At 45.9% G+C, this 16321-nt stretch overlaps 1 protein-coding gene across 1 annotated transcript in view; it reads left to right on the top strand.

Moving 5' to 3' along the window:
- The window catches only part of Sorbs1 (sorbin and SH3 domain containing 1), a 240448-nt gene that overhangs the window by 182723 nt on the left and 41404 nt on the right, over window positions 1-16321 (top strand). The window contains 4 exon segments of the mRNA XM_037206757.1: window positions 1698-1781; window positions 5404-5469; window positions 6017-6118; window positions 10182-10231. Coding sequence (XP_037062652.1) covers window positions 1698-1781; window positions 5404-5469; window positions 6017-6118; window positions 10182-10231 — 302 coding nt within the window.

The following is a 16321-nucleotide window of genomic DNA, read 5'->3' as shown; positions in this document are numbered from 1 at the left end:
AACAAGGTAACTGACCCCTAAGGAACAGCATCTAAAGTTATCCTCTAATATCTACATACATGTGCATAGATATGTAAACACACCTGTACACACATGTGGATGGGGACACACACACACAACACACACACACACACACACACACACACACACACACACACACACACACACAGAGCACTGTTAATGTCTGGATGGGCAGGCCTTCTTCAAGATGGAAACTTTAGAGGAAGCTGATTTAGATGCCCGAGGATGGAGTTCAGCATATATCAAATATATTCAAATCATATTTCAGTTAAAGAAAGTCTCTTCCACCTGTAACAGCAAGAATGAACGAAAGGTTTAGATGTTTCCAGGGCTCTTGGAGGAAGGGCTTGGTGAAAGGCACTAAGACAGTTTCCAGGCTTCTCTGCAAGCAGCAAAGGGCCCTTCAGTAGTGTCGGTGTGTCCAGGGAGGACTATTCTGGAGTGTAGCAGCGCTGAAGACCTGTAGGTGGGGCTGGCAGCAAGTTCTCCTGAGCCATCCTCATTGTGGCCAGGAGGCAGCTAAGTGTCTTGTATGATATCTCCGCCCTCAGAAGAAACCCCTGTACATTTCAGATTATTATAGAAAAATCACATCTCAACCTTTTGTAATTTTCAGAGTTGTTAAGAACCTAAGAACTTAAGCAAACCTCGAACATCAAAACCCTTCTGCCTCATATGAGTATAACGCCTTCTGTTAGAAAACATGATTTGATTTCTAATCATACATTTTTAGTGTTCTCCAAAAGTAGTTGATATTCCCTTGATAAAGCGTCAGAACTTTAATACATATTTGATGAAATATTAAATCACAGAATCAAATTATCAATCTATGTGACACTTGTTAGTGTAATGTAAAGTGAGGAATCTAACTTTGGAACGCACGTAACCCAGAAGTTTTCTCCCCCCTGTTCTGTTCTCTGTCTTGTCCAGCCTTCCTGTCACTTAATTTTTTTCTCAATCCTTTAACATTTATTAGAAACCAGAGGATATTCTGTCTGTACTCATTCCCCACGGATGCTTGTTTAAAATGTTTCTCACTCGTGTCTTCTATTTTGACTTACATCATTTTCACTTTGCCGTGTATGACACATGGTATCTCACCTGTTCCTGTGCCCTTAGAGATGCAGTATTAACCAATTGGCTTTTCTAAAGTGTCATTATTTGCATTTGTTTTTGAAAACCTCAAAGCAGCCTTGCAAATAAGTACTAAAACTGTCCGAGCCCATAAAAACTGTTTGTGTGACTCTGACATAGATGTTTGGTGTGCTCACCAGTTGATCTGCTCGCAGCTAATATTTTGTTACAAGAGGGGGGTTTCCTCTGCTCTCATGATGAAATGATTGAGGAACACTGTTGTGCCCATATTTCGCTTTGTGGTGAAGAGTCGCAGTGTAGTGCCGAGTCCTCCATCTCCAGTCCATCTGCCTCTGCTGCAGGACTGAAAATGAAGGCCCCACTGCTCCCTTCCTCAGTTTCCCTGTTTTTATGACCACGTCCACTCCCTCAGTTTCAGTGCCCTGTCTTTGCTGGTGTCGGTGACACTGGACGATCACTGCTGTTGAAGCGGGTGCTGTGTAACCCAGAGCCGCTGCATCTCTACTGGCCTGTTCCTATGTAATCTTTTGCATAATGTTATCCTTCTCTTTCTTCCATTCCCCTGTCACCAACCCTTATAGAGTCGGGATATAAGCCCAGAAGAGATAGATTTAAAGAATGAACCTTGGTATAAGTTCTTTTCGGAATTGGAGTTTGGGAAACCGGTAAGTGTGATAGCTTCAGTGGTTATACACCTTGTGAAATAATGCTGTTGGTGCATTGTTGCTGCTACAGAATCAGGTTTGTGTGAGGGATTCAGTAGAGGGAGCAGCTGTGATAGCTGTCCGCGGTCGGGTTGTCTCTTCTTACTGTACCTGTAGGCTTCCCCACAAGAAGGGACAGTGAGCTCTGGGATACACCTTCCTAGACCATCCAGAGAGCATGACCAAGGCATCACTTGTCCTAGGCAGGTCTCCCTCTGCCACGCCCAGCAAATGTCACATCCCTGGTGGGTGGCATTTCTTCCTGCCATCCAGTCACTACTTTAACCAGTTGTTGAGGTATTCTGAAGACAGGCATGGCAGTGTGTCACTGAGAAGGCAGCAATGTGGTGCTTCAAATCGTGTTTTTAAAGCGGGCATGAGAGGCAAGTGTCTGAGCAGGCAAAAAAAAAAAAAAAAAAAAAGTGCTTCTCTGTGCAGACACAGTCCAATCCAGCCCAGTTAAAGGCAGCTTTTAGGGAATGATTTCTCTGAGTTGCGCTAGCATTTTCCAGGATTTGGAATGGAGGGTAGAATTCTAGAAACTTTAGTGTTTGGCAGCTTCCCTGAGGTATTTCAGAGTTGGCAGTGCAGACTGACTTAGGCCCTTAAGGAGGGAGTTCCTTAGTCCTGAGCCCAGATATGTTTCAAGCATGAGGATAATCTGAACTTGTCCTTCTACTCAAGGGAATGGACTTTTAACCTGTAGTTGCTTTGAATTCCCAATTATAACTGCAAAAAGAATTTTCAGTTGGAAGAATTAAGCATAGAAAAATGAAACATTAGACATGTGCATGAGACTCTAAGCATTGCTTTTGGTCTTGGATGATCATTTTGTTTGCAGATAGGAACTGATTTTATAGTTCAGTAAAATGTTAAATTCCGTGCTGTGTGTTTTCCATTAAAAAGACAAAGGGAAGTCAGGTTGTGCTTTGGAGTCGCTGATTCCGCTTGAAGGTGCTGAGCTTGAAAGTTCAGGTGCCTTCTGAGTTAGGAGTGCCCAGTTTCCTACAATCTACTTGTAGGAACAGGTATTCCCTTCTGGGCCTTCCTCCATGCAGCTCCCCTCACCACACACACACACACACACACACACACACACACACACACACACCCTATTATTGATGAAGAGCGCCACCTAGGGACAGTGGGGCGGAACCATCTAGCCCAGCTGCACTTAGCTGTCCTCGCCCCTCCTCCGAGCTGTGCTGCACAACGCACAACTCATTTCTTCTCCTTTCTCTCTCCCCTTTTCTGCTGTTACCATTTGGACACTAAATTTAATGCACACAGTCTTTTCCACTTGCAAAAACTGAACAGTATCCTAATCCTTTTCCTTAAAACCTGCTCAGTTTTTGAACGTATTATTAGGTGTAGTCCCATCCAAAGCACTATGATTGATGTACACAGCAGCGATGCCCTACCATACTCACAGAAAGCCAGAGAAGTTTGATTTAAATTGCTTTCTCCAGAATCCATGCCAGTGATTTTTGAAATCCCTTTCAGGATCTACAGATTGTGAGCCATCCCCTCATCTACCCAATAACTAAACTAGTTTAATCTGAAATTTTGCAAAAGTTAGGGAACTTTCTTCACTAAATTATTACTAGTAATGTGTTTTCATGAGTCTGTCATTGCAAGCGATTGTGTTGATATTAGACAATAAATAGTTCAACCCCAGCCCGTAGTAAACAGGTCCTGAGAATAACTAGATAAACTGACAGTTCTACCCCAAACTGGGGGACTTACCTCATATAAACACGGAGGATACAGGCCATTTGTCAAACAATACCATCTCTTTTTAGCGGGGAGGTGTTCCTTTTTGTGTAGCCTTAACTTTGGAAGACTTGCCACAAGTGCATGGGCCACAATCCCCAGGAACCTCATTGAGAGAACACTTACATGTGGCTTAGACGTCCTCAGGCGGGCTTGTTATCTGGTTGAACCAACGGAGTTGAGGAAGGAGTAGGAGAGTGAGCAATTTTTCCTTCTCTCCCTATGGAATTATAATGAGGCACAGAGTGCCCTGCTGTAGTAAAGCCATGGAAGCTGGTGTGGAGGATGTGTTAGCCATTCATGAAAAGAAGGTAGCTACCAACTCCCACGGGTCATCGTCTCTGCTCGGTTTTTGTTCTCACACCAACCCAGGACTATTGCTCCAGAGTAAAACCCACTAGAACTCTGGCACCGACGGTTGCTCAGTGGCCTTTTCTTCCCCAACCTCCTCTCTGAAAGCCACTCAGAAAGAAAACTGTAACAAGATCCTGATTGTTGACCTCAATAAATTGCCACGAAATAAATAATTCAAGTCTCCAGGGGCCATTGGAGGGTGGGGTGGTTTATTCAAAGCATATTTAATTTGGAGACACTTGCTTATAGAATTTTGTGACAAAGAAAGTCAGAAAGATGCAAAGCTAAAGCATGTAAAAAGTCTACTTCCCAGATAACCATCGAGTGTATTAAGTACTAAGAATGAATGGTAGCTGCTTTATCACTGACTCCGTCACAGAACTCACATCCATGGAGGGCCTGCTGCTGCCGGCAAACACAGCCAGAGTCAGTTGATTTTCTTTTGGAGAGGTATTACAGGGAACATGGGGACCTGCCTTTTATTCTCTTTACCCCTTCAATTTCTACAGAAATGGATTTGATTTCTATCCACAAACTCAAGACAGTATTCCTCAGTGTCAAGCCCTTTGAAATGCTTCTGTAGAGTTCATTGACATGAAACTTGTGTGCCATCTTAGGAGCTCTTAATGATCTCCTGTTCCTGATCTCTGCAGAGGTCACAGTGTGGGAGAGTGTACACTTGAGAGTGTACATTAGACACAGTCAGAAAACCCCTTCTGTGAGAGAAGCTCAGAGTTAGAAGTCTCTGGAAGTTTGCATAGCTTTCATTCCACACACACTCTTGCTAAACCTATAGCATTCTCCTGGCAGATTTCATCTTTCTGATTCTCCATGAAGGGGCCAAGAGCAAGCGGAGTGACCTCTGATCGGCCGAGGAGGATGGATGTACCTCTAGTGATAGCATAATTACCAGACTCCACTTACTTACCAGTTAAGCTGCTGATATGAAATGGTCATGGGCACCATTTGAACTCTCACTCTGGATGCTGTTTGCAAACCAGAGTCGCCTTTAGTTCAGGTCACCCTCCATTGGCCAGATCTGTACATTTATATACATCTATTGACAGGAGATGATGATTTTATACAGTAGGTGAGACTATTTCAAAAATGTAAAATCTCCAGTGTCAGCCTTTGTTTGAAAAGAACATTAAGGAATTAGAGTTTCTAATTTGTTCAAATTTGTATTGATGCTTCCCCCCCCCCCTTTTGGTTTGGAATTTCCGATATTGAGGATCTGGGGTTGATGTACTCTTGAGACGTAGTTAACTCGCCAGTGCTTCCAGTTCCTCCTGGGGCAGACATCTGTGTGTCCTCAGGCAGGACCCCAGCCCTGTGCTTTGAGTTCACCTTTCTGTGTTGGTCCGGTCCCTAGCGCGCCCCTCTTTGTTTGAGCCCCCCGTGTTTGTCTTTATGTCTTTATGCTCATTTCTCCATTTCCTCCTCTGCTTCCCGTCAGCCTCCCAAAAAGATATGGGACTATACTCCTGGAGACTGCTCTATCCTTCCTAGAGAGGATAGAAAGGTAATCCCGTGCCTCCTCCGCGGACTGTGTGCTAGACCTCTAGCTTTGGGTGCCGTGAGTGTGTTGTGGGTTTGTGTTCTTTTCTTAAATCTTTTTTTTTTTTTTTTAACTTAGTAGCTTGTTTGGCCTGGTGATGAAACTATTTAACAAAGTCTGTGAGACATATACTAATGTTTAGAGGTTTTTTTGTTTTTTGTTTTTTAAAAACAAACAACACTTGTCACAGTCACTATACTCTGACACAGAGGAAGCGGGTCCTTCCTCACAGGTAGGTTTTTGTGGCATTTGTAGTTCTCATTTGAAGTAGAACAGATGTCTGAGGTCCTGAGACTCAGGATTTCATTGAACCTGCCTAATGTTGCTCTCTCTGTTTTCACGTCTTTAGACTAACTTCTAGTGAGCTCTTGTGACTGAGTCGGGCCTTCGTGACCCTATTACAATATGACTCTAAGAAAAAAAAAACCCTTCATTTCAAACTTAACCTTCCATTCCTTCTCCTCTTCTCTAAACTAAAACATTCTTTCTCATCTTTTCTTTCTTGAACCAGACTAATCTAGAAAAAGATCTCAGCTTCTGCCAAGCAGAGTTAGAGGCAGATTTAGAGAAAGTGGAGGCGGTTAATAAGTCACCCAGTGCAAACTCACCACAGGTATTTCTGTTTTTCTCTCCATGTCGGTTCCTTTTCAAGCCCTGCTTTCTTTTTTTGTCTCTGTTCTTTGGCTTTTTATGTTGTGGGGATGACAGAGGGTGATGCTGCTAGCTTTAAGATGCATGGCTTTCTGAATCCTGTTTACACACACACACACACACACACACACACACACACACACACGGTCAGTTTTTTTGCTTGGATTCCTTTGGAGCTTGGCATCTACCATAAAGGGGTTTTTCAAATACATACATACATATATATAGCTGATAATTTGGACTCTCCCTACCCACCATGCCCTGTACTTCTTCTGTGGTGACATTTTAAAGTTCTTTCCTTTGCCTTCTTTGAATTTCCAGCATGCTATTTTGGGGGACAGTTTTTCTTTTTTGTAGCCCGGGGAGATGCCAACCTCAGAGGTCGTTTTGAGAGACAGCAGCAGCAGTAACTGGGCTCAAGGCAATAGAAATAGAAATGGCGTTTGTCATTGTAGAGATCGGCAAAGTTCTCAGTAGAAAACATATTCCAGATATCAAACATCCTGGGAACACACGTTTGAGACTGTGCCTGTGTTAAAATGTTTGTGTTAAAAGGAGTAAGGAGAGAGCCAGCCCAAGGTAAACAGGCTTCTAGGGAGACGCTGAATGTTTGCTGAAGTGTGCTTTGGGTTCCCTGACAAAAAAACTGAGGAGATTCTTAGGGGGGAAAGTAATGGCTTTAGAAGAAATAAAAAAAATAATGTGGATACTGCTGCAGCAGCCAAGAAGGGCCACACACTATGGGAGGAGATGCGCAGCTGATAATGGATCTGTGCTAAGTGTAAGTTTTACTGAGACAGGGTCCCACTAGTGTGAGGAAGTTGGGCACCAAAGTCAGGTGCATGGCTAGAGACTCAAACCCAGGAAGGGGCAGAGAAACCATTGTTTTAAGATATCCTCCTTGGGGGTCTGGGATGAAAGAGTGGGAAGCCTGTGAGCTGTGGCAGTCAGGGCTGCCTCTTTGGGGTCCATGGAGGCACCAGTGGATGAAAAAGACAGCAGTGGTTAGGCCCTTCTCCTCCATCAGAACTGAAAGGAGGCGGAGAGGTTAAGTTGTCACACACTCAGTTGAAGCAGACAGGTAACTGGGGTGGAGGAAGGTAGAGTGGGATTCTGGGTTTCTAACAGGTTGGATACTGGGACCTGGTATAATTACTGTGGGACTGAAGATTCAAGGAAGAAACCATCCCAGTCTTTCTGGAATGAGTTCTGGCTGCGGGTACGGCCTAATAACAATGGCTGACATGCCGAATGAGAGGTCCGTAGTAATAGGCTGACCAAAATGAATCAAGACATGCTTTCAAAGTAGTCAAATGTAACAAGGGAACATCTGTAACTCATGCAGAAATGGGGGCACAGCTGGTGCTGACAGCCACCTCTGTGAGGGCCTAAACCCTGCCAGGGACACCATGGCGCAAGAAAGTGTCTGGTGCATCCACAAACCACTTTCCATTGGTTATTTGACTGGTGCTGTTAGTCCTGAACATATGTGAGATATGCTTGCAGGGGCTCTCTACACACACAAAAGAGACTGCCTTCAGGACATGACAGTTGAGGTCACTTACTGGGAATATCCATTTCGAGGCACTACAGAAACATGGAATGTACATGTTCAAAGGGTTAAGACCAGCTAAAGTAGAAATCTCAGGTGGGAATGGGGGGGGGATGGGCAGGTTTGGGAAAGACTGTATACTCATCAGATCGCTGATGGTATGTAGCTAAAGAGGTGTTTGAGTGAGAGTGTGCCAGTTCCTTAGAGAAGTTGAATTGAAGGCAGAAAACTGGAGTGTCAGAGGATGAGGAGGCCACTGCAATGGTCCAAGCAGACAGTGGTGGGAGGCCACACTGTGGAGGCACCGACGGGGAGGACGGGAAGGATAAATGGAGAGAGGCTGCCAAGGGAGTCACAGTGGGCTAGTTTACATAGTTGGCTCGATGAATGATGAGCTGGGGAAAGGGAAAGAGACGGCTAAGTTTAGGGTTTGGGCGAGGCAGCTGGAAGAGCCTGGATGTCAGTATGTTGAAGAAGCTAGAAAGAATCAGCAAAGAGGTAAAGTCGTGGAGGAGGTGGTTTCAGGTACTTGGCTTCTGCGGTGCTGGCTGGAGATCAGGTAGGGCTATCCAGAAGGCAGTAGGAGCTCTAAGACTAGATCTTAGGAAGCAGGCAAGGGCTTAAAAAGCCTATTGGAGTTGCCTGCAGGGAGGTGATTGTGGGGGTCTTGGGAGTCAATGAAGACCTCCACCGATGACATTGACAAGACAGGGCAAGGCACAGGAGGGACATTCAGAGAGATGGAGGGACGCAGGATAGAGCAAGAGGAGAATGGCAGAACTACTCAGGGCTCCAGAGGGATCAAAAGAAGTGGATTCTGGGGTAGCAAGATGGCGCAGTGAGTGAAGTTGCCTTCTGTCTAAGCATGACAACCTGGGTCCCATCCCCAGAACTAGATGAAGTAGGTGGAAGGAGAGAACTGACCAGGTTGTTCTCTGGTCTCCACGTGTGCACCATGGCACACATACTCTCCCCGACACAGTAATAAACAAATAAATAACCTTAAAAAGATATAGTCCATGGAATGGGTTGTAGAAATTTATACAGACTTTGGTTTCTGGGTGTTAGAGGTTGTGAAAAGGAATCTGAGAGTCCCGCAGGGGTGTAGCATTATTGAGGACATGCGGGAAAGAGACACGTGGATGGAGGGAAGGAGAAGACAGGAAGGGGTGCTGATGACCCGGAAGGACTTAATAGGGTCGTGTCAAAGTTTTTCCTGATGGAGATACAGGCAAGGTCTTGAACAGTAGAATCCCAGAACGGGGCAAGTGCCAAGAGTGAGGTGCCTTGTGGTAGGAGGTGAGTTGGTGATACCAGTATAGTCAGACAGGCTGGAGGATGATGGGTGAGTGTGTGTGTGTTTGTGTGTGTGTGTGTGTGTGTGTGTGTGTGTGTGTGCACGTGCGTGCGCATATGTGCGCGTGTGCGCATGCGCGTGTGCGTTCGTGCGTGCGTGTCTGTGTCTGCGTCTGTGTCTGTGTCTGTGTCTGTGTCTGTGTCTGTGTCTGTGTCTGTGTCTGTGTGTGTGTGTGTAATGGCTGTGGGGACAGCAGTGCCTGTAAGGGAAAAGGACCCAGACTGACAGGTGGGAGCTGAGGGCTAAGTGAGGAGCCCTCACCAAAGAAGCCACCTCTCCTCCCTGTCATCTCCTCTTCCCTAATCCTTAGTCTCTTCCTCTACTTTCTTTTTCCCGAGTCTCTTCTCTAGGTAGTTTATTTTCCTTAAAATGGTTATTAGTAGAGATCATGGTCAATATTAAGTAGGAATATCTGTAAAAGTTAACTTCTACATTGATTTACTTAACACAAATATATTGAACCCTTGGCTTTTTTTTTTTTCTTCACTACAACCAAAGAACCTCTGAATTACAGAATGACATTGCTTTCACTTTCTAGTAGCTCTTGGCTGACTTTTTCCTTTTGTTAGTGGCTTGTAGTTTTACGAAGCATCCCCCAACCTGTACTGACAGTGTTGTTACTGGATTTTGTGAAATTGTGTCTTCATTTTCACACTTCTCAATCTACAGGCATAAATGAATTGTGTAAACATGGTGTGATCATCTTAAAATGCATTTTTAAGATGCAGTCTCTACCTAGAGTGTTGTGTGACACTCTCGGATATGGCATTTGGGGTGCATGAAAGGATCTGCAGTGGCTTGGCAGGGTTTCTGAGGACTGGGGAGGCACAGATAAAGGGGCTTCTGCTCCCTGGGGTTCCTGCTGAGGATAAATGTGAGCTGAAGTCCACCTCCAGGCCCACCTATGTTTGTGGCTTCATCTCTTGTGAGGCGAAAAATGAGAGCCTGGCACCCCCAACGTCTCTGTGTGCAAGCCCTGGTCCCTCAGGGGTGCTGTCTGTATGGCCAAACTGGAGTGGCCTGTCTCCTTTCCCTTGCTTTGCAACCTGGGAGTCAATGCACATCACTGTTCCTTTTTCTTTTCTCACTGTTCCTTTTTCTTTTTGACTTTTACAGAGCTCAGCAGTCAGCCCGACTCCAGATGTTACATCAGAGCCTCCTGGATAGTAAGTAGCCACTCTGTGTTTCCATGGCGCAGTGTGTCAAGGGCTGGAAAGGGTGAGAACGGCTGGTGGTTTGGACCCAGCGTGCTCATCTGTAGCTGTCTTGTGGTGTCTGGTGATAGGCAGCAAGGGCTTCAGTGCTGCGGAGGGCTCAGGACAGTGGGCTATCCTATGCTTTGGGCTTCGTCCTCCAGTAGTTTGATGGTATTGTAGTTTTAAAATTAGTTTTCTTTTGTTCTTTCTTTCTCCAAATCAATGTTACAATGATTCATGTTGCCTTCCCTTAGCTTTTCTCCAGGTTGATGTCTTTATCTTTGGAATGGGAAGCTATTTGTCTACATTTATTTTAATTTTATTTATTTTTTATGCGTGCGCGTGCATGCGTGCGTCTGTGTGCGTGTGCGTGTGCTGGAGTGTGGGTGTGGCTGTGGAGGTTAGAGGATAAGCTTTTAGAGTCAGCTCTCTTTGCACGGTGAACTCTGGGAATCTAACTGGGTCGTCAGGCTTACACAGTAGGTGCTTCTATCTGCCTAGCCGTCTTATTGGCCCATTTATCAAAATTGCCCTCAGTGGATCCTTGAGGGAAGGGAGTGTAGCTAGGATGTACTGGACCTGGAATAAAGATAGAGTGACAGACAGTGGGATTAGGTCCTCAGGCCAGTCCTGACAAGTGGGATGAAAATCTAGGACCTGTGGACATGGATGTTTTCCCCCCTTCTGACAGTTCTTAAGATTTTGCCTGCACAATACACGTACCCCCATTCACTTCCTCATGGAGTAACTGATACTGTCTAGCGGTACAGGAATGGGTTTATTTCCTCTGACAATTAATTGGAAGACAGGAAAGAAATGGAAATCTGGGGTGTCCCAGCAGAGCTATTGTATGATACCTGGGAGATTAGGGTCCCCTTGTGGTTTTTCGTTTCATTAATAAAAGAATTTGAGAGTAGATATACATAGAAGCTGAGGACAGCTTATTAGAACATGGAAGGAGAATCCCAGGGCATCAGTCTCTAGCTGCTGGAAGGAAGGAACAGGATGGAGAAGGAACAAAAGCCAGACTGCTTGAGATATAGACCCTTACAGATCAGCCACCAGGCAGGAGGCAGCCATGTGGTCAGCACGGGAGCTTTGGAAACAGTAAGGAAGCCAAGGTATGAGTTAGGGGGTTTAAAAGCTTACTTAAGTTCTGGCCAGCAGCTAAAAGAAAAAGACAGAAAAGAAGAAAAAAAAAAAGTTACACCTTTCTATGCCAGGCTTCAGGAAGGCTTGCAGTTCTAGCCGAACCTCATAGTGGCTGATCCGCAAGGACTGCACTGGGAGGTGGGAATTCTGGAAAGGAAAAGTACATTATCATAAGGTGAACCTGCCTTAGTAGAGATAACCCCATACCCAAGCCACCAACCTGCCCCATTGCATTCACCTTTACAGGAGGAAGCAAGGGCATGTCTCCACCTAGAGGCAGATCCCATTCTTGATGTAACCATCAGAGCCCTAACTAATCCTCTCCCAGTACGCCTTTCCCAGGGCTTTTCCATGCAGCTGTTATCCCAGCTGAACATTTCAGGGCTACCCTTGCTTGTCCTGTCCCAGGAGATCTGTAGTAGATAACAAACTCTTGAGCTGAATAAACAAGCAGTAACTGAACTTTCTTATGCCCGGCCTCAGGCTAGTGCTTCTGGCCTCGGTCTCTGCTGCCAACTAGCTGAGTTGTTTGTGTATACTTTCCTAATTGCTAATTATAAACTCCCTACGGGCCAGGCCTTCCATCTCCAGGGTGCCCGGTAGACCCGATCACGTGAAATGAGGCAGGTTTTGATTGCACTGGGCGTTTTAACCAGGGCTGTCTGCCCCGCTTGCTTTGGTGTTGGCTGGAGTGACCCACTGCTGCCAGGCCTTCCCTCTGTCTCTCATCTCCCTGAACTACACCAGGCAGAGACGCCTGTGCCACTGAGGGCCCAGCTCAGTAAATTCCTTAGTTCTGCTAGCACTTAATGCTGCTTATCACAGTAGGAATCTTGACTATCTGGGAGATCTCCTCACCCCTCCGAAATGAGTATAGTAAATGAAAGACAAAGTGGCAGAGGAATGGAGTGCGTAAGGGTTAAAGGTGGAAATCACTGCCGTGGTCAGGGTTAAGAGCACATACTTATTTTGTAGGTTGAGCACTTACTGTGTCCTGGGTCCTCTCTTCACGTGTATCCTCTGAGCGTCCCCGGGGCAGGTGTAATCATCAGTCTCTAGTGTACTGGTGAGGAAATGGGCACACTAGGACAGTGTCCTGCCCACCGTTTCATAAGCTGCTATGTGAGTGCTCTGCCCAGAGCAGGGGCAGTGATGCTCTGGACCAGGTGTTAGTAGTAGAGCCTCATCTAAACTATTCTGATTCAGACTTGGCGATAATGTGGCTGAAGGCTTACTAAAGCTTGCCGGTTTTGAGCTATTAAATACAGTGTAAGCAACTCTTTGCAATACTGGCCCAGCAGGATTGAGGATGATGAATGTAAAATGCTTAACAGAGTCCTTTTCCCCAGGCACTCTGAGCCTTTATGATGATGTGATATTTTCCCAGCCAATTTCTCTCCTCCTCCCTCCCTCCCTCCCTCCCTCCCTCCCTCCTCCCCCCCCTCCCTCTCCCTCTTCCCATCTTTCCTCCCTCTCTTTTTTTCTTTAGATGGGGTCTCACTGTGTAGCCCTGGCTGTCCTGGAACTAACTCTATGTAGACCAGGCTGGCCTCAAACCCACAGAGATCCACAGAGAATCCTCTGCTTCCTGAATGTACCACCATACCAGGCTTCCAGTCGTATTTATATTACTGAACTAAGTCTCCAAAGACCTCAGTTTAATTTGGGGGGGGGGGCAGCTCATTTGAAATACTTGGTAGGACAAACTGGATCAAATGCATAAGATCTGGAGCTGGTGGGGAACCAGCCCGAGCATGGTACCTGACATACAGGGAGGTGTGCAGTAAGTGGGTCCATAAGTCACAGTTAACTGGACTCCAGCTTGCCAAGCCCAGAGGCAGGCTGTTTGCACACTGAACCTGGAGCCTCTTGATGGAGGTATTAGGGTGACATGTTAAAGGAAACATTGCCAAGGAATGAGGAGAGGTTCACAGCTTTGTGGCACCCACAGAATTAGTTTTAAAGCCACTTTCTTAGGCAGATTGAAATTTAGAATTTTGTTCATGAGCATTGATTATCTCACAATTTTAACAGAGCTGGATATAGCAGCATGCCAGATGATTGAAAGTTCAAGGCCAGCCTGGGTGACGGGAAACATTGACTCAAAAGACAAACAAACAAGCAAAAAATGTTGTTGTTGTTGATGATGATGATGATGATGGTGATGGTGATGATGATGGTAGGGCAGGGGATCAGGGGAGGGTGGGAACAACGTCAATCATATTCTGTTCCCAGTCAGCCATTGTCCCAGTATCCTAACACAATGACCAGCCCTGTTTCTCAATTGTATTTTTTATAATTACTGTCCTAGTGTATGTCTGGTTTTATATTTTATTCTCCAAGTGTTTTCAGATCTTTAGTTTGTAATTTTCATCTAACCATTGCTTATCCCTTCAACATATTAAAACTGTTTTCACGTAACCAAAAGAGCTTTACTCTGTTTAGCCAGCAGGTGGCACTCCAGGAAAAACTGCTTTCTGAACCAGCAGAGAGCAGCTTCCTTAATCTGAGAACAAAACACAACCTGAAGAACTATATAAACACTGGAGAGTCCTCAGCCCCTAAAAATATACCATGAGCTTATGTGTGTATAGGTATTTGAGTTTAGAATCATTTACTCCATCAGCTTTTGTTAAATGACCATACTAGGCACCAGGTTTAGGAAGGTTAATGCAGTCAACCATCTGCCAGGGCTCCCTGTGTAATGTGAAACAGGTTTGTTAGCAGTAACTTGAATCCAGTGAGGCTGATGGAATGCTGGGATCCCGAAGGGAGTGGGCACCTCTTACTGTGTGGAGGGCGAGAGATCAAGGAAGGCTTTATTATAGAAATGGGGGGCGGGGATAAGTAACAGGAACATTACATTATAAAATTTTTAAGGAAATAAATTTTTTATCTATCACAAAGTGCTCTAAGATGGAACCTCAGAGGACTGTATAGATTCCCTCCCACAAAACTACACTAGTGACAATTACCTGTTTTTCTTCCCGAAGTTGTCAAATGATTTTGAACAGGAGAGATTTAAAGTGTATTTTCTTTTCAGTTGTGTATATGTGTGTATGTCTGTGTGAGGGCCTGTACCCGAGAGTTCAGTGTCCTTGGAGATGAGAAGAGGGTGTTGGATCCCCTGGAGCTGGAGTTATAGGCAGTTGTGAGCAGGCTGAAGTACTGAGAACTGAACTCAGGTCTTCTGCAAGGGCAGGGGTTGCTCTTACCTGCCAAGCCATCTCTCCTGGGCTAGAACATTTGGTCAGTCATGTTCATTGTTGAATCTCTTCTACCTGTGGGAGTGACTGACACACAGAAGATGCTCGGTGAGTACGTGTTTAGTGGATTGACACACATTGGATTGCCATAGATCTTTCCTAGCTATAATACCAGCAGTGATCGCAGGGAGCGGGGGCTGGAGGCTGGGAGGGCTTACCTGCAGCAGGATCCTAGATAAGTGATAGTGAAATGACAGCTTGGTAGTAGGGAGAGCTAGGGGATTGATGTAGACTAGTGAGAAAGCGGGACTTGACGGGTGATAGGGCTTGGGGAGAAAGAAGAGGGAGGAGCTGGTTCCTTAGGGTTTCTGCTTGAGTAAGGGCAACTGGCTGAACAAGCCGGGTTTGGTTTGGGATGTGTTGGGTTGGAGGTGTCTGAAGAACATCCAGGTGATGTGCCTGGCCATCAGCTTGGAATCTAGAAGGTGCACAGGTTGGCTGATAGATTTTTCTAGACAGCCTCACCACCAGTGTTAGCTTTGCAAATGAAAGAAACTGAAGCCCAGAAAACCATCGTATGTGCAAGCTTTTAAACAACTTATGCTGGTGCATTCCTTGTTGGAATCTGGCTTTTCAAAGCCCTGTCCACTGTCCCCAGACCTCTCCGCTAGCGCCTACGGAACCAGCTGACTCAGCGTGATCACTCTGCTCTCTCACTTTACTCTTCCCGTGAATGTGTTTTCATTGAAACGTCTTTAAACCCCACAGCCAGCTCTGCCTCTCAGCCAGGGGCTCAGTTCTCTGCCCTGTCTTCTGGCTCGCTCAGTCCGAACCCGAATCTGACTCAGTACTGGCTTCTCAGAGCCGAGCTTCCCAACTTGACTGGTTTTGTTTAACGCCGGAGGCTGCCAATTCTGGCTGTAGCTCTTTCGCTCCACCAATGAGCCAACGTGACTTCCCTCCGCTCTGATCCTTTTGGATATAGCAAAGTCCTAGGAACTCTGGGGCCCTAGGCAAATGCAGTCACCACTCTGGTCCTCGGTTTCCTCTTTTGAGCAATGGAACATTTGACCCAACATTAGGGGCACCATTGTCGATGATGTCTTTTCAAAACATGTGCTGAGGTTCTTGGATAGTGCATTTAAATAAGGTGCCTCGGCTGTACCTTAGGCATCTGGGAAAAACATTCTTTTGTTAGCTTTGGTATCAGAAAGAAAACATTTGGTTATAGCAACAGCTTTCCCAGAGGTTTCCTGAGTGCTGGCTTGTCGTTCTGTGGGAAGCAGGAAGAAGTGGGTGGGACACCGAGAGCAGGCAGGCTGGGTGGGGGCGTACTGAGGGCTGCTGAGGTAGAGGCCCTAGGTCAGGCCAGGCAGCTGTGAGAGAATAAAGGTTGGCGGTCTGACTAAGGCCGAGGTGGTTCAGGACATCCCGGCGGCAGGGTGGAAGTTGTCCAAGTGACTCTCCAACGCCAAGGGCTGGGCAGGACCCTCACACAACAGTCCTCGGTCCCCTTAGCTGGGGATTGGCAAGGTCAAAGGACAGCTGTGTGTGGATAGCTTTGCAGTTGGGGTTTGTACAAAAGGGAGGAAATGAGGTGTTTTGTTCATTTTTAATTAGGAAACCCAAACAAGTTTAAAAGCCAATGTGGACGAACTTCCGCTCTTTTGGAGGTGGTATCCAGAGAACCACGCTTTGGGTC

The sequence above is a fragment of the Peromyscus leucopus genome, chromosome 1 (assembly GCF_004664715.2).
Source record: "Peromyscus leucopus breed LL Stock chromosome 1, UCI_PerLeu_2.1, whole genome shotgun sequence".
NCBI lineage: Eukaryota > Metazoa > Chordata > Mammalia > Rodentia > Cricetidae > Peromyscus > Peromyscus leucopus.
The sequence above is the reverse complement of the archived record's forward strand: the minus strand, read 5'-3'. Positions and strand labels throughout refer to the sequence as shown.